Here is a 17992-nt window from a genome sequence, read left to right as displayed (position 1 = left end):
GGTAATGTCTGAGATGATTTTGAAGGTTTTAATTCTCTTTAATTTTAGATATCTATACCTTCATAATGGGAGATCTGTTAATGAGATGTTTTTTAGGGATAAGAATAAGAAGGAAAGAAGGGGATTTGTTTGATACTGTTTATTTCCACCTTTTCTCTTTTATCTCTTTATAGGACTTATGGTTTTTCCAAAACCAGTAACTGCATTGGAATATTCATTCCGTGCATCTGATCCAGCTTCCTATGAAGAATACGTCAAAGAGCTTAAGAAGTTTCTAAAGCGTAAGTTTTTTCAGAGTAGGGTAAAAGATTGTAGTTACAGAAACTAGCACCAAATTATTACTTTTTGAAACATTCGTAGAATTTCTTTTACCTTTTTTCTCTCCTGTTAAACACAGACAACTGAGAGGACTTGCAAGTAGATTTTATAATTACATATGAAATATTCTAACTTACGGAAAGACATAGGAGCCTAGGCAGTAAATTGATTTTTCTGTCCTGGAGTAAGTGCACTAAGTTCATTGAGACATAACAAAAGTATTTTAAAATACTTTTAAGACTAAAAGTATTTGTGTAATAGAGCCAATCTGTAGTATTTCATGCCTCTGAGTATTTGGACATTTTACAATGTAGTATTTGTGTGGGGAATGGAAGAGATGTTTATCATTTTAAAAAATAAGTCTGTTTCTGATTTTTAATGTATCTTTTGTGAGTATTTCAGAGTTGTCAGTTTGTAATGCTCATTAATAGCCATCCTAGCCCAATCTCTTTCCATTTTGCTCAGCCATTGGTGTGAACAGTATTAACAGTCACATGAGTAATCATTAGATGCCCTGGCTCACGGATTCTTGAGCACCTCTTCTCCTCTGCCACATACACCAACAGCTGCCCCCTGAATCATGTAGGACTTCATTGCCAACATCGCCGGCCAAGGCCTTCCTAACACCACCCTGTGTCCTTCTAGTTTGCTTGTTTAACTTACCTCCAGTATTATTTTGCCTCAGTTTGCTGATTCTTTTACTTTATCTCAGCTCCCCACCCCTACCTTCCCTTTTTATCTAACTTATTAATTCCATGGTTCTTCGATTCAGTTTTACTTTTTCCAGCACTCTAAACTTCTTGGCCTCTCAATCTATTTGTCATACACTTGTGGCAGAATTCTACTCCTGGATAAAACTGTGCAGGTCCTGGATGACTCTCCTCCTCCTTTGAGCCTGCGCAGGCAGCCAGGTGCTGCTGTAGACATTCAGCAGGACGTTAGCACTGTGAATACTTGATCAGCTCCCTCAGATGGACCTGCTGCCTGCCTGGGAGTCCTATGGAATTTCTCTGAAGGGGTTATTTCCAGCCTCTACTCAAGCCTTACCTGTTTCCTATAACTCACTGTTTTCACATAACCTGATTTCTTGCTTAAAGAGACAATAGAAGTACTCAGATAGGAACTGCCCCAGTCTGTCTGTTACCAGTAAAGGAACCTACAGTGGGGCCTTTTTGTCTGTTGCATCCTCTTGCTTTGGTGGGGCAGCTGTACCACTCCTACTGTGGGTCTCATCCCCCCAGACTGTCTCGGAAACATTATGCTATTTACTCTCCCTTCTGGTATATTTTTAGCCTCTTTATTGGATCCTGTCAACTTGCAAAAATGTTTAACTCCCTCCTGTATTAAACCAGACACCTTTTGATTTCACATTATCTACTAGTTATCTTCCTAAGTGTCTTTCCTTTGACAATTACAAATATACTAATTTTTAGTAGAGACAGGGTCTGGCTCTTGCTCAGCCTGATCTTGAACTCCTGACCTCAAGCAGTACTCACACCTCAGCCTCCCAGAGTGCTAGGATTACAGGTGTGAGCCACTGCGCCCAGCCTCCTTAATCACTTTTGAATCCCTCTAGTTACCTCCATCTCTGCTAAAAAAAATCCTTCTCTGAAGTATCATCTCTCAACCAGGGCTGCTTTAATAGTCTCCTAACTAGTTTTCCAGATCCTTTCTTTTTCCCTCTGGACTCTCCACATCATAGTCAGAGTTAACTTTTCATAACATAAATATGGTCATATCACCCTTGCTATTTCCCCTTGTTTAAAACATTTTAGTGGATTATCCTTGCACTTTGGCAGAACACCCACCCACACCTCCTAAAATTCTTTAACATAGCTTTCAAGACTCTGTATGGTCTGGCTTCTGCATTCCTTTATTGGAAGTGCTTCCTCTGAGCCGAGCTACCTCACACATACCCATCTACTTTCAGCTCCATTGCATTCATTCTAGTATAGACTGTCATAGCACTATGTATCTTCATACCTCTGCAATTATCATTTTATACTCATTTGGTATCTGTCTTTCCCACTAGACTATAAGCTCCATGAGGGCAGCTGCAGTGTCTTACAGCCTCACCATTGGATCTTTGGGGCAAGCACATAGAAGGCATTAAGATAGTGCTATAGCATGGCTGGTGCCAACTAATGGTGACAAAAGAGATTGATCAATAACCCAGTTTATATAATTGTTGTAATACAGTGAACTTTAGAGCACTAGATAGCTGTTAAAATTAAAAGGGCAAACTTACCAAGCTTTCCCTAAAGTTACCTGGTAGTTGGCATTACTGTTTTTGTTTTCGAAGAACATTTTCCAAAGGATGATATATTCCTGGTTGTATTTAATACTTTTGGCTAATCTAGTACACATATTTGTTGTTTCCTTTTTTAGCATATGCTTTAGAAGAGCAGAAGAATCTCACAGCATGTCCTGATGGAGTACTCTTTGACCAGAAGGGGCCGGTTTATGTTGCATGTCAGTTTCCTATTTCCTTACTTGAAGGATGCAGTGGTGTGAATGATCCTGATTTTGGCTATTCTCTAGGAAACCCTTGTATTCTTGTGAAAATGAACAGGGTATGTACATATTTTACCTCTGCTGCTGCTTTTTTCTAATATCCAGCTGGCAACTATTTTTAGATCATTTTGGTTGAGTTAATGTCCTTATTTCGTGGGGTAGCTTTTTTAAAAGGCTAGCGGAGACGTTTATTAATCTTTAGAAAAAAGTTTATTCAGCAAAAAAAGATAGATTTGTAGCTATATCATGGATTAGGGAGTTAAAGTTAAGCTTTTCCCTTTTGGAAACACCTACCTGCATTTCACCATAGATTAATGCTTCTAGGGGCAAGTGTTGTGTGGTTGTCATAACCGAAGCATGGTTTGGTTATTGTGCAATGCTCATCTTTGAATCCTGTGTTGTAAAATAGTTTGAAATTCCATGTGACTCCATAAAGTTTTAGCTTGTTTAACTTCTAAATATTTATTAGAAAGCATAGTTTTACAGTATGTATATATGTAATCAAATAATAGAATTACAAATAAAATCACATTCTAATGATTTTGGTGGGATGTTGCAGTTGTAGTCAAAGCAGCAGCATTTTGTTATGTTTTACAGAAGTAGTAGTGCCTAAATTGTATAGTTATTAGCAAAGTAAGAAGCCAATGTTCTCTACATGACAGTAATGACGAATTAGGGTCATTGTGCAAAGGAAAGTGCTTTCTTTGTATAATAAAGTGACCCCTACCCCTGTGCCTTGCTGCTGTATGAATATTGTCCTTCAGAGTTGTGTTATGCTACAGTTACCCTTTTGGGACCTACGGGGGTAGGTCCTCTTCACCTCTGTGAAGAGTGAGGTCATTCCTGGTCATTTACTCAGGAAAGTGTAGTTTCCTAAACAGGTATAGACCCCTCAAGATCGTGAGTTTATGTAGCACTGAAGTCATCATTGGTAAGCAAATTGCTGCCATCTTTAATAAAAGTAAAATTCGTTTTTCTGAAGTTGGCATTGCTATAATAAATAAGGAATTTAGCAATAGGGAGAACCAGCTAGAACCTGAATTGCCCAGACTGCCATCCCTCCAACCTCTCCTTGCATCTCCTTGGGTGGCCCTGGACAATGACAGTTTCCAGGTTGTCCCATAGCACTCTAGAGATCTGCTGAAACATTGCTTGACACATAGTAGGTGCTCAGTAAATGATTAGTGGGATGTTTCAACCAGACTTTATGCAGAAATAAGAATTGAGATTAACAAAGTAAGCCAAAAGTAATGTGAAATACCAGATAATGTAGTTTATAAGGTTTAAGTTTAACAGATGCCTCTTGTAATCCCAGCCTGCTAGAAGTATCCTCACAACATCTAGATTGCTGAAAATCTGTTGCCATTATAAAGCTAGGAGAGGACCACCTTCTTGAGTTTATTTTCTTTCTCAAGATGGCCTCTTTGAACGATGAGGCTCTGTACCATACCAATGGTCTGCTGATGGGGGATGGCTTTGCAGGGCTTGGCAGGAGGACAGCTTGAGACATACAGACGTCACTGATGAGATGTGCTCACCTATTGTGGCAGGGGATTTAATCCCAGTGTAGTTCCCAAGTCATTGCATAGGCACAGCTAGTTACTGCTGTGGACATTATTATTAGGTTGCAACAATACATGTTTCTGTTTTTTTGTTTTTCCCATGGAGATTATATTCTTTTTTTTTTTTATACTTGTTTTTTGAGAGGAATATTTGCATTTTACTAGCAGTCACATAAACTGCATATAAATTCAGAATGCCAAAAGATCCTCTCATAAAAGAGATGGATAAATATCTCTTATCAGTCATACAGAGTTGTATCAACTACATACATTATGTAGAACTGAATAGTGCTGAGAGAGTCTTAAAATAGGGTTCTTCCCAGTGTTGCCTGTTGTGGAACACAGGGTGTGGAATATGGTGAAGGCTCAATGGAACCTTGTGGAAACACGGTAGGGATTGCGACCTAATACATTTCTGTAAAGAACAGTTAATTATTATGTTATACCTCTGTAGTTCTTATTTACATTAAATGATTTGTTCATATAAATAGGTTTAAGGGTTTCTGTTTCTTGTTTTTAAGGGTAACAAAGTACAGTACTGGGTTTTGGTCAGTTCTTTGGTAATTGATTTATTTTCTAAATTGTCCCAGTACAATTATAAGATAGCTGAATGCCACGGTTATTGTATTGAAAAGTTCATTTTAACATCCCTCCCCCCCACCCCCCAAATAAAGTAAAAGGGAGTTGTAACTGGGCTAACCCAGTTAGCGCCAGTTCCAGCCTTTCCTCCCATGGTCCCCAGCAACAAAGGGGGGTGGGTCCACCGCGCACATATGTGATGTTTAAATTAATCAATGTCTCTTGACCTTAGATAATTGGATTAAAGCCTGAAGGAACGCCAAGGATAGCTTGTGTTTCAAAGGTCAGTATTAAAAAAAATAATTTCCATTAAAGCTTTGATGTTTCTTAAAATTTGTCTTTTCCCTGTCAACGTTTTTAAAGTCCTTTCTAGTGCCATTCATAGAATAAAATTCCACCAAACTCTTTCGAGTAGCCTTTCTCCTCCCTAATGATAATTCAAAAAGAACTTTTCCATGTGCATTTGATTTTGAACACATTGCCTTTACATTCACATATACCATATTTCATCAATTCTAAGATTCACTTTTTTTCCTCCAGCTTAATAAACACTGAAAGCAGGATTGACCTTATAACTGATGGTGTCTTAATGCTGTGTCGTGATTTTCTTTCTTCATATAGTACATTAATTGGTGCATTAACCATCAGTGCCATCTGAGATTTAATGAAATATGGTACCTTTTCCTTAAGATAGAAGCATTATTTATCTCCCCTATCTCTACTTGATTTTTTTCCAGAGTGCTATGCAGTTTTCATCTCATAACTTTCTTTTGTTTTCTCTTCATGCTGCAAATGCAACTAAGACAAATATGTAAAAGATGGGTAAGAGTTCTGAGGAGAAATTAAGTTCTAAATTTAATGTTATCGTTGTGCTAAATATTAACATTCAACTCCAGTTGTAAGGCAGAGGTATTTTACTTAAAATGTTACATTGAAATTACTTTTAAAGTTGTGGGAAAAAATTGTAATTCTTTTTACTGCAAAGGGATTTCTTATTTGGGCAGAAACTTCTTGCTCAGCGATTCTCAAACATAATCACGCATCACAGTCACTTGGGCTAGTTGAGTCCCATTCCTGCAGTTGGTGGCTCAGTAGGTCTGGGGTGGGGCCCACAATCTGCATTTCTAATGTTTTCAGATGCTGCTGATGCTGGTGGTCTGGGGCCTTAGTAATTTTTAAAGAGTATTCACTATCTAGATTAGAATATTCATGATCGTGTATCTGTACATAGGAGCTTTTTCTTTTGCCTTTGCATTTGAACAGGGTAGGTAAGCTTGGAATGGTGGGTCTATGAAGCTACCACCACCTAAAAGGAAAATACACATTCAGGCCAGAAGGGCAAAAGCTTTAAACTTTTTTCCTTAGGTTTCAGTTTTGTAAGCCTTTGGCCAGTATAAACAACTCCATATAACTCTTCCCTAAAGGTTTTAAATGTAGTTTTCTCCATGTTTATCTATTATGTATCCTTTGCTTCTAGAATAGTTGGGGCAAATGGTAATGAAAAATCTAGGTCTAATGATTCAGATTTCAGTGTGCTGTCCCTTTTGCTTTGAAGAGATGTGTGTAAAGTACATAAAATAATCAAAATAGGTGGGTTGTTTGTTTAGTTTGCTTATTTAGTTGCAGGGTTTTTTTGTTTTTAGGAAAACACAAAATGGGAAGAAACGTTTGTAAAACTTTGCATTTCACTCCTAGTCCTGTACAAAGTAGTAACCAGGTGGAGCTCATGAATTTTAGAGGTGTGGCCCTGTACACTGGATGGAAGCATTTATTGCATATCATCATAATTGCTATTGTCTATTAGATTTATCTGTATCAAATCTTTTTTTTTTTTTTTTTGAGAGACAAAGTTTCACTCTGTCACCAAGCCTGGAGTATGGGGGTGCAGTCACAGCTCACTGTAACCTTGAACTCCTGGGCTCAGGTGATTCTTCTGCCTCAACCTCCTTGAGTAGCTGGGACTACAGGTGCATACCACCACACTTGGCTGATTATTTTTCTGTAGAGCCGAGGTCTCGCTGTGTTGCCCAGTCTGGTCTTAAACTGCTGGCCTCAAACGATTGATCCACCTCGGCTTCCCAAAGTACTTATCCTGTGTTCTATACAAGTTAGAGCCCTGCAAATGCAAACATTGATGACAGAACATGCCCTTGGAAGTGGCCTATTAATTTAAAAGATGATTCTTACAAAAGATGTAATATTCATAATTATGTAATTTTCCCAGTATTACATTTTTTACAAAAATCAGGTTCTTTTAAGAAAAATTAGAAAAAGGCAGAAGAGAAAAAAAATAAATGCTACTTGGAGGTAACCACTGCTTAAAACATTTGGTATATATGTTTCAAGTCTTCAGGAAGATAAATGTGTGAAAGAAACAAAATACACTAATTTTTAAAGTGTTTTGTTTTCAGTGGAACTTAGTGATCATCAGTAAATTCTTAGAGTTAGTTGCTCTTGGTTTTCAATGTGATGCCATTTGTGTACTTAGAAAGTTGTGACAAGTATGCTTCACCCTAAGTAGCTCATCATTCAGATATTCATTTCAATATTTCACTATCTCTACATGTTTATTTTCACAGAAGGTATAAATTACAAGTTTAAGAAAAAGCCTGCCAAGATTATGATTTAGGCACAAACCAAGAGAACAGTTAAGAGTCTGTCTCTCTGGGTGATCTTGAGCACGTGACCTTAACTCTGAGCCTCTGTTCTCTGCAATTGATCCTGCCAATGTAAGGGTTGTTAGGCTTAAATGAGGTAAATCTAAGTTAAGTGTAGAAGCTGGTAGGAAACACACCGAGGTGCTCAATAAACTATAACTCAAAGAAAACCTTTTTCATTTTGGGGAATATCTCTGTTTCTGTGAAGAAAGCTCACATATTAAGTTAAAATCTGTTCAACAAAAGCAATTAATGCAGAAAAGCACTCATCAAAGTGGCTTTTTCTCTAGTATAAAAATTGTATTTTTTATTTTAAACTTTTTAAAAAATTGAGTACAAATGTAGGATGGTATTTGAATAGTGATAGGAAAAAAAATGGCATCTGCAGTTTTCTCTTAGCATTTCTGTTTCCTGCTCTTTCCACACGTTTTTAATCTGGATCATTAGAATTTGTCCATTTGGGGGCTGGGGTATCATCACTTTATGCTGTCTTACCCGGCCTTAGTTTATTCAAATCTAAATTTCAAGTGTTTAATAATGTTTTATTTTCACTAGTGCTTAGTAAACCCACTGATCTACTCACTGTGTGCTAAAGTTACAGTCATTAGAATTCAGCCTGTTTGGAGTGTGTTACATAAGAATCTTCATAAATTGTTAAGAATACTAGAAATGACTAACAGCATGAATGAACTGGATTATAGATATTGATTAGATTTGTGTACTTATGTTTATTGTTTTTTATTTGTTTTAATAAGGGGTACAGGGTTTTGAGGAGGGGTACTCAGTTGCCTTGTTAGTTTTTGTTGAGACAGAGTCTTACTGTACCGCCCTGGGTAGAGTGCAGTGGTGTTATTGTAGCTCACTGTAAACCTCCAACTCCTGGACTCTAAGCAATCCTTCTGCCTCAGACTCTAGGATAGCTGGGACTACGGGTACAAGCAGCAACACCCAGCTGTTTTGTTTTGTTTTGTTTTCTTTTCTTTTCTTTTCTTTTCTTTTCTTTTCTTTTCACTTTTCTTTTTTTCTTCTCCTTTTCCTCCTCTCCTCTCTCCTCTCCTCTCCTCTCCTCTCCCCTCCCCTCCCCTCCCCTCCCCTCCCCTCCCCTCCCCTCCCCTCTCCCTCTCCCTCTCCCTCTCCCTCTCCCTCTCCTCTCCTCTCCTCCCCTCCCCCCCTTCCTCCTTTCTTTCCTTCCTCCCTTCCCTTCCCCCCCCTTCCTTCCTCTTTCTTGTCTTTCTTTCTTGATGTGGTCTCATTCTTGCTTGGGCTTGAAGTCCTGAGCTCAAGCTATCCTCCCACCCCGGCCTCCCAGGATGCTAGGATTATAGGCGTGAGCCACTGTGCCCAGCCTTATCAGTTTTTTAAATACATAGAATACTGGTAGGCTCATAATACTTAATGATTTACATATGTTCATAAGTTTATTCATGTGAAATATAATACTTAAATCAGCTAAGAAGGGTTTTGCTTGCAGTACTTTAAATTTTCCCTAGTAGTTTCTGTCAGTTGCGTCATGATCTCCCCTCTGGTTACAGTTATCATAGTTATTAATCACATACAGCTTTTGCACCTGCTGCCTCCCAGGCCTGAGTGCTACATTCTAGATTAGCACCTTCTGGCAACCATTGCTTTCCAGTCTTGTCTGGAAGCACAATATTTTAATTCATTTCAGGAAAACGTCAGACCCAAACCTACTGGTACATTCCTGCTATCAGTGGCCAGACACCTGGTGTTTGGTAGTTGGAAGGCAGATTTTACAGGCAGTACATGAATGAGACTCCTATAAATTAAAAGGGACTCTCATAAAAAAAAAAAAAAAGAGTGTATGGTGTATCAGGAAATGGAAGAACAATCAGGGTAGTTTGTGTCACAGGGTTTAATGATGTAATATTTACAATTAAGATGTGCAAGGGCTGGGTGCAGTGGCTCACACCTGTAATCCTAGCACTCTGGGAGCCCGAGGCGGGAGGATCGCTTGAGCTCAGGAGTTCAAGACCAGCCTGAGCAAGAACAAGACCCTCTGTCTACTAAAAATAGAAAAATTAGCCAGGCACCATGGTACGCACCTGTAGTCCCAGCTACTCAGGAGGCTGAGGCAGGAGGATTGCTTCAGCCCAGAAAATTGAGGATATAGTGAGCTAGAATGATGCCACTGCACTCTACCAAGGGTTGACAGATTGAGACTCTGTCTAAAAAAAAAAAATGAGCAAGTATCTTCTAAAAAATATACTTGTAATTCATATAGTTGGAGTAGCATTATAGTTTCCCCAAACTGTTTATAATTGACACTGCTTTAATTATAAGACACATTTTTAAAAACTATTTCTTGTGATTTTTTTTTTTTTGCTTAGCATCCGTGGGGTCTGAATATTTCTTGTGATTTAAAAAGGGTTTCTTTTGCTTTCAACTTTAGGATGAAAACATAGCAGCTGTAGAAACTTATCCTGCTGATGGAATTATAGACTTAAAATATTTTCCATATTATGGGAAAAAACGGCACGTAAGTATTTAGAAGTTCTTGTGTGGTACTTACTTACCTTTTGGGAAATTAGAATATTTGTATTAAAAATATCACCTGTCCCGTGTAGGTAGACATATGCCCTGTATGATTTGTGCATTGTCTGTTCAGGTTTTTAAAAACAAATGGTGATGGTAAATTCCACATCTGTGATTCAGAGCACAAAACCCAAGCAGGTAAATTAAGAGATGATTATCTTTAAAATATCTTCTTTTTCATTATGAAAGTAGTAGTATATACTTATTTGGAGGAAGTAGAAAAGTACTAAATAAATTAAAACACTCCTTACCCAGAGACACACTATTATGTAATTTCTTCCTTATTTTTTTCTTGAAATATATAAGTATCATTTCATAAAATTTGGATCATACTGTGTGTATTTAAACTTTCTATTTTGAAATGATTTCAGGCTTAAAGTGGCCAAAATAGCACAAGGAATTTCTGTAGACCCTTTACCCAAATTTCCCAAATGTTGACATTTTACCTAATTTGTCATATCATTCTCTATTTTTTTAATATATAAATTTTTCTCCCTGAACCATTTGGGACTACGTTACAAATATATTGCCCCTTTACACTAAGTACCTGAGTGTGATTTCCTAAAAATAATAATATTAAGTGCAGTCGTTGGGATATTTGTCCCCTCCCAAGCTCAAGTTAAAACTTATTCCCCAACATGGCGTTATTGGGCCATGAGGGTTCTGTGCTCGTGAGTGGATTAATCCATTCATGGATTGATGCGTTATCATGGGAGGGGAACTGGAGGCCTTATAGAAGAGGAGAGAGACCTGAGCTAGCGTCGGCATACTCAGGCCCTCGCCATGTGATGCCCTCGGGACTCCCCCACCAGCAAGAAGGCCCTCACCAGATGCGACCCCTCCATCTTGGACTTCTCAGCCTCTGTAACTGTAAGGAATAAATTCCTTTTCTTTATAAATTACCCAGTTTCAGGTATTTTGTTATAAGCAACAGAAAACAGACTGAGACAGTAACCATACTGCAGTTAGCAAAGGGAGTTAACACCAATACAGCACTGTTATCCAACCTATAAACCTTGTTGAAATTTCATCATTTGTTCCAGTAATACCCTTTATTGAAAAAGAAACAAGTGTTTTCTGGGTCCAAGATAGCACACTGTTAACATCTCTAGCAGCCTATAATCTGGAGCCATTCCTCAGTCTGTTTCATGCCCTCATACTCTTCAAAAATGAGTATAGGCCTTTTTTGGTTTATTTTATGTTCCTCAATGTGGGTTTGGTGTTTTTTCATGATCAGATTTAGGTGGCACGTTGTTGGTAGGAGTGCCTCAGAAGAAATGTCATTCTCAGGGCATCTCAGGAGGATGTGGTGCCAATGGTCCCATCAGTGGTGGTGTTAACTTGATGACACCAGTTTCCTATGTTATCAACAAGTACTATGCATGGGGGAGGGGCAACCCTTTACAGTCTATAAATCACCTTGTTTTTACAAAAGCTTTAGCATGTGTTGATTCCTTGCCTAAATCAGTTATTAGTAGGATTATTCCTAAATGATGGTTTTTCTAATTTCATCTTTTTCCACTTACTAGTTGGCATTCTGCTCCAAGGAGGCTTTCCTTCTCCATTTATTTATTTCTATCCATTATAGACTCATGGATTCTTATTTAATTCTATAATTATAGAATTTGTTCTAATCTTTTTTTTTTTTTTTTTTTTTTTTGAAACAGAGTCTCGCTTTCTTGCCTAGGCTAGAGTGAGTGCCATGGCATCAGCCTAGCTCACAGCAACCTCAAACTCCTGGGCTCAAGCGATCCTCCTGCCTCAGCCTCCCGAGTAGCTGGGACTACAGGCATGCACCACCATGCCCGGCTAATTTTTATTTATATATATATATTAGTTGGCCAATTAATTTCTTCCTATTTTTATAGTAGAGATGGGGTCTCGCTCAGGCTGGTTTTGAACTCCTGACCTTGAGCAATCCGCCCGCCTCGGCCTCCCAGAGTGCTAGGATTACAGGCGTGAACCACCGCGCCTGGCCATGTTCTAATCTTTTTAAATCATTATTTATTTTGATGCTAAACTTGTCCCAGATTTGGTGGTAGGAGACCTTCAGGCTGGCTTCTGTGTCTTTTTGTCCTATTCCCATGATTCTGGGATCACATCTTTATATTCTGGCATCACAAGATATCCTAGTTTGGCCGGGCGAGGTGGCTTGCACCTGTAACCCTAGCACTCTGGGAGGCCAAGGTGGGTGGATCGCTCAAGGTCAGGAGTTCAAGACCAGCCTGAGCAAGAGTGAGACCCCATCTCTACTAAAAATAGAAATTAATTGAACAACTAAAAATATATAGAAAAATTAGCCAGGCATGGTGGCGCTTTCATATGGCATGTTTCCTGTCCCAGCCTTGGAATCGGCCCTGATTCCTTTAGTGAAGAATTATATTTAGAAACCATATTAAAGCTAAAACTGTTATGAGTATAATCAATACTTTTCTGGTCACAGTGCAATAAAACTAGAAATTATTGAAATAAAAAGATCTTTCCACATGGGGAGTGAGGGAGTGGAAGCCTCTTAAATAACTCTTGGATGAAAAGGAAAATTCACACCAAGATTGTAAAACATCTTAAAAAATAATAAGGACAATATAACCACAACCTGTGCAGGAAAATCATAGCCATAAACACTTTCATCGATAAAAATTAAATATAAAATTGCAGCTTCAAAGAAAAAACAAAGTAAGGCAGAGAACAGAAAATAATAGATCTAGTGGTGTTCTTTTTAATTTCACAGAATAAACTAACTCCTGACAGAAAAATATAGATGAAGTTACCGTAGAATTTGGCTTAATGTGTTTTCCTTTTTAACAGGTGGGATATCGACAGCCATTAGTTGCTGTTCAGGTCCTCTTTGTGCCTAACAATCCTGGGAAAGAAGTGACAGTTGAGTGCAAGATTGATGGATCACCCAACCTAAAAAGCCAGGATGATCGTGACAAGTTTTTGGGACGAGTCATGTTCAAAATCACCGCACATGCGTAGTATTCGCAGGATATCTCCACAGAATAAATGTTGTATTGTCTGTCTTCGTTTTGTATCAGCTGGACCTGCCATTCTAGAATTATGAGACCATCTTGGAGAAAGGTGGTGTGGTACATGACACTGGTGTAGCATCATAACGTGCTTCCAGATCGTAGTGCTCAGTGTCCTCTGAAGTAACTGCCTGTTGCCTCTGCTGCCCTGAACCAGTGTCCAGTCACCAGATAGGGACCGGTGAACACCTGAGACCGAGCATGTAGAATGGGGGTCTCGTCCTCTTTATGTGTGGTTTAATTGCCAAGTGTCTAAAGCTTACTGTGCTGTGCTATGTAAATATTTTATGGATTTAACACTGGTTAACTCAATATTTTGATGCCAACAAAGTTTTAGTGATAAAATGGTACCTGGCCAACATCAAGTGACTTTATAGCTGCAAGAAATGTGGTGAGGGGGAAGTTCTGTATGTGAGGAGGAAAAAAGACAAAATAAAAGTGGATTTGAAAGTGTTATCTGGGATTTTTTGTAAAATTTATTTTTTACACGCTGAATTAGTCTGTGTGGGTCTTTTTGATTAAGAGCACAAACTTTTTGTTGTAAAACATGTATTAAAAACTGATGAGATTGTTTTTAGTGCGGGAACTAAGTCTCCTATGAAGTATTTTAGACCATAGATGAAATATAGCATTTTTAGGTTAGCCAGTATGAATATGCACCTAATTTTTTATGAAATTAAATTCATAAGACTTAAATTGTATAATAGTTTGTGAAATATCTTGTTACTGCTTTTATTTAGCAGACTCTGGACTCTAATAAAAGACATAAATTATAAAATATAAAAACTTGGAACTTATTCAAAGCTTCATACCAAACAACAGTTGGTTTGAGCACCCTTCTGTCAGTGTCGTGGGGTGTTTCCTCCGTCAGTCTTAGGTGTGTTATAGGTGTGGGTTTTTTGTCATAATTTGAGCTACTTTCTCCTCTATTGGGGAAGGTGTACTTCCCATATGATCTGGGGTTTTTTAAGCCTACTTTTTGTTTTTTTACTCTTCTTTAAAAAAAAAAAAAGATGCAAAGCAGATACTCTTGAAGTTTTGTGTTGGTTTAAGCCAGGATGGTGGGACCCAGCACGACCAGCTCAGGAATGGCTGTTTGGAAAAACTTGAGGGCTCTGGGTGGCCTCGCCTGCGCATCCGGGCCTCAGTGGCCGGGCACAGCCTCTGTGCCTTGGCAGTGGGCACTCAGCCCACGTGGTGCGCTCGCTCGTTTGTTGCTCTGTGGCTCTGTCACTAAGATCATAGCGATAACAGATTTTCATTTTAGAAGTCTTTGTAATTGAAGAAAATGATTCTCGGAGTTAATAAAGCAAACCTTTTCTGAGCTTTGATTTTCCTCTTTATGCTGTTTCTTCAGAGCGTAAAGGATAAAAGAATGTTGATGCAAGAGCAGTGGCATGCACTAGCTAGGACATTCACTTTAGCTGGCCCCATGTGAACAGGTCCTCAACAGCTGTCAACTTTGGCTCATGCCAAGTTCATGCTATTTGGTTAAATTTATATTCTTGTGTTTTTTTGAGGTGTAATATGGATGAAGTTTCTGTTTCAAGGAGCTTAGATAAAAGCAGACATCCAAAATGAGGGAGTGGGTTTGGGACAGAAATAAAAATGGGAACTACACCACAGAATCTTATATAGGCCTCCCAGGTCAGAACCTTGGACTTGACTCAGCCCCTGACTGCCATGTGATCTTAGCTGACCTCCCCGACGACTCCTGGCTCTGTTTTATTCTTTTGTTGAAATGAGGGGAGTTTAGCAACAATTTATCACAGTCCTGCTATGTGTCAGGAAATGATCTGCTGGACTTTGACAATACAGAGGTAAAAAGACAGAGTTTCTCAAAGATCTTAAACCAGGAGGGAGAGGCTCTGAGACACAGGGTGTGACGATGGCTGTGGTGGCTGTGTGCAAGGGCCATGGAGGGGGGACAGCGCTGGATTATTCCAAAAGTCCCTCCCTCTACTAAGACCTTACTTTTGTGAAAAGTCCCAATAGACAGTGTTTTCTGGAGGAGAAAGGGTGGCCAGGAGCCAGGCAGGGAGCGGGACACCGTAGGAGTCTGCATTTCTGCTGCACTTAGATCTCCCTCAGAACCACAGGATGTGATTTGCCTGCCTATCACCTGGGTGTTAACATGCAGGTTCCCATTCCTAGACAGTCTGTATGTCCAGCAACCTCTAAGATAAGACCTGTGCTGCTCATTCGCAGACCACAGTTCCAGGAACAAAGGGCTAAAGAGAACCAGCTTTGCATCCTTGGTGATAGAGCCTAGCACTAGTTTGATTTAGTAGATGGAGAAGATTGAACTGTCAGTTGACTTTAACTGATATATATATTTTTTGAGACAGAGTCTCACTATGTTGCCCGGGCTAGAGTACTGTGGCGTCAGCCTAGCTCACAGCAACCTCAAACTCTTGGGCTCAAGCAATCCTGCCTCAGCCTCCCGAGTAGCTGGGACTACAGGCATGCGCCACCATGCCTGGCTAATTTTTTCTATATATACTTTTAGTTGTCCAGCTAATTTCTATTTTTTTTTTTTAGTAGAGATGGGATCTTCCCTTGCTCAGGCTGGTCTTGAACTCCTGAGCTCAAACGATCCACCTGCTTCAGCCTCCCAGAGTGCTAGGATTATAGGCGTGAGCCACGCTCTGCCAACTTCAATTGATATTTAAATCAGTGCATTATATTCCTAACTCAAGGAAAATTGTAAATTAGTTTCCTTAGATTTCCAAGCTCTTTCATACTTGGGACTTTTTTTATTTTTTTATTTTTTATTTTTTATTTTTTTAGCAATCTGCATTAAGATTCCACATACTTGGGACTTTTTAATATATGAAGTCTGAATATTTCATTTTGACCTCTTCAGTGCTGTAGGTGACAAATTGCAGTATAGTTGAATGTGTCCCACTTTGAACACAGGCGTTCAGCCCCATCCTGTGTTCCAGTGTATCTTGTAGACTTTTCTAAGGAGATATTCTCTACCTAGCACTTGCATGGTTCAGCCTGTAACTTAAGCTCTGCTGTACTTTCTTAGTGGCAATTTCCCCTGTGCATGTAGTGGTGAGCTAAGAAAGGACAGTTTGTCCTCCTTGCAAAGTCCAAACGTGATAGGATTGCCTGTTGCTGAAGCTGCAACTTGTAAAGAGGACTTCTCAGATTTTATAGTCTGTTGGAAGGGATCAAATTCAAGTTGAATCCATGACCTTTCGTTTTGGAGGGACAGAACTGGAGGAGGGAGAACTGGCTTTAAATCCCCACTAACATTTGATTGCTTAGAAACAAACCTTAGGCAGATTGCTTAACCCTGAGCTGCAGTTATCTACAAAATGAAGGTAATGCCACCCTTCGGGTTGCAAGGATTAAATGAGAAAATATGTACAGTGCCCACATGCAGTAGATGTTTAATGTTCATTTCCAAGTGTTCACCCTCATTTTCAGGATACAGGTTTTCCTGGTAACTGGAAACTGTAACTACAGTTCTGCAGCTGGGTTGGATGGAACAGTTATCACCCATAGAGAGGAGTGGTGAAAAAGAGGCAGAAGTTGAAAGTCTTTTCCGTGTCTGCCTACAGACTCGTGTAACAGGTTCGTATGCAAGGAGGGGCACTAATAAATGAGTTACACAGTCCACATGGAAGTGTTAATTTCACTTGGATTTCCTTGCTTCAATAAAGTCAAGTTGGAGTTTAATGATAGCAGTGTTTGCTATATTGATTTTCCTGATCCGTTAGTACTCACACTGAAGGGTTATGTTGTCTTTGAAAGTCAAGCCCCTGACTTTGAGCAGCAGATTTCGTATGCTCCTCATGGAGGGGGCTTACCCCCTAGTGCCCCAGGCTTCTGGAGGGAGGATCCGTGTTCACAAGAAGGCTTCCTTCATGCTCTTGGTTGCAAAACAGATCCGGCATGACTAGAAAGCAGTGTGTCTGATTCTTGAACAATTTTCTCATGTCCCAATTACTCATCCTTCATAGAAGCCCCTTGATACTAACTATGCTACCAACTTCCAACCTTCAGAACATTTCACAAGTGATTTTTGGATCTGGTTTCAGAAACCTATAGCAGGCCCTTTGACCATTATCCAAAGTGGCAAGATTTGTCCATTGAGGAAGGACTTGCATTCTAGAAACAAACCAAAATTCACTTGGGAATCTAGACTGGTAAGGGCTGGTATTTTAAGCATGAAAAACAGAAACAAAACATGAATTGATAAGGGAACGTCTGTCTTCTAAGTCAGCCGCCTCAGTTTGTGTCCGGGTCCTTGGGGCGACAGAAGGGCCTTCATGAGAACAAACTGCATTTTCCTGCCAACCAACCAGCCATCATTAGTTGCAGATTTGTCTGAAGTCGTGACCCCTCCATCCGCTCACGTACTGGTCTCCAGCTGGAAGAGCGCAGTCCTGGCCGGGTGGCCGCCGGGCAAGAAAGCCCTGAGAACACGGGGCCCCAGATGCCTCCAGCCTGCCCTGCAGGTCTCTGACGCAGGCGCTGGGATAGCCTGAGGGGTGCGACGAAACGGGTCACCACGTTTCTCGCGCTGGCCTTGTTTCATTTGACCCCTCTGGGTGGCCAAGAACAACTGGGTGCGGTGTGGAAAGGCATGGAGTTTCCTGCAGAATTATGTGCATCTTCAGACAGCCTCCCCCGGGGGTGGGGAATCGGGATGTCCTTAGAGACCATGTGGCAGCATGGAGGGTGGGCATGGCTCGAGGGAGTGAAACAGGCCGGGGAGGAAGCCCGCGTGGGCTGTGGCCGGGGGAGCCAACCAAGAATTCCGTCC

At 39.9% G+C, this 17992-nt stretch overlaps 1 protein-coding gene across 1 annotated transcript in view; it reads left to right on the top strand.

The window, feature by feature from the left end:
- ATP1B3 (ATPase Na+/K+ transporting subunit beta 3) overlaps positions 1-13668 on the top strand; it is a 42216-nt gene extending 28548 nt beyond the window's left edge. The window contains exons 3-7 of the mRNA XM_012762349.2: positions 174-281; positions 2707-2891; positions 5206-5256; positions 10041-10127; positions 12992-13668. Of these exons, the coding sequence (XP_012617803.1) occupies positions 174-281; positions 2707-2891; positions 5206-5256; positions 10041-10127; positions 12992-13162 (602 nt within the window). The 3' untranslated portion in view covers positions 13163-13668. The remainder of the gene's footprint in view (positions 1-173; positions 282-2706; positions 2892-5205; positions 5257-10040; positions 10128-12991) is intronic.
- Positions 13669-17992: the final 4324 nt, after the last annotated feature.

Source organism: Microcebus murinus, chromosome 1 (genome assembly GCF_040939455.1).
Source record: "Microcebus murinus isolate Inina chromosome 1, M.murinus_Inina_mat1.0, whole genome shotgun sequence".
NCBI classification, from domain to species: domain Eukaryota; kingdom Metazoa; phylum Chordata; class Mammalia; order Primates; family Cheirogaleidae; genus Microcebus; species Microcebus murinus.
This window is presented reverse-complemented; position numbering and strand designations above follow the sequence as displayed.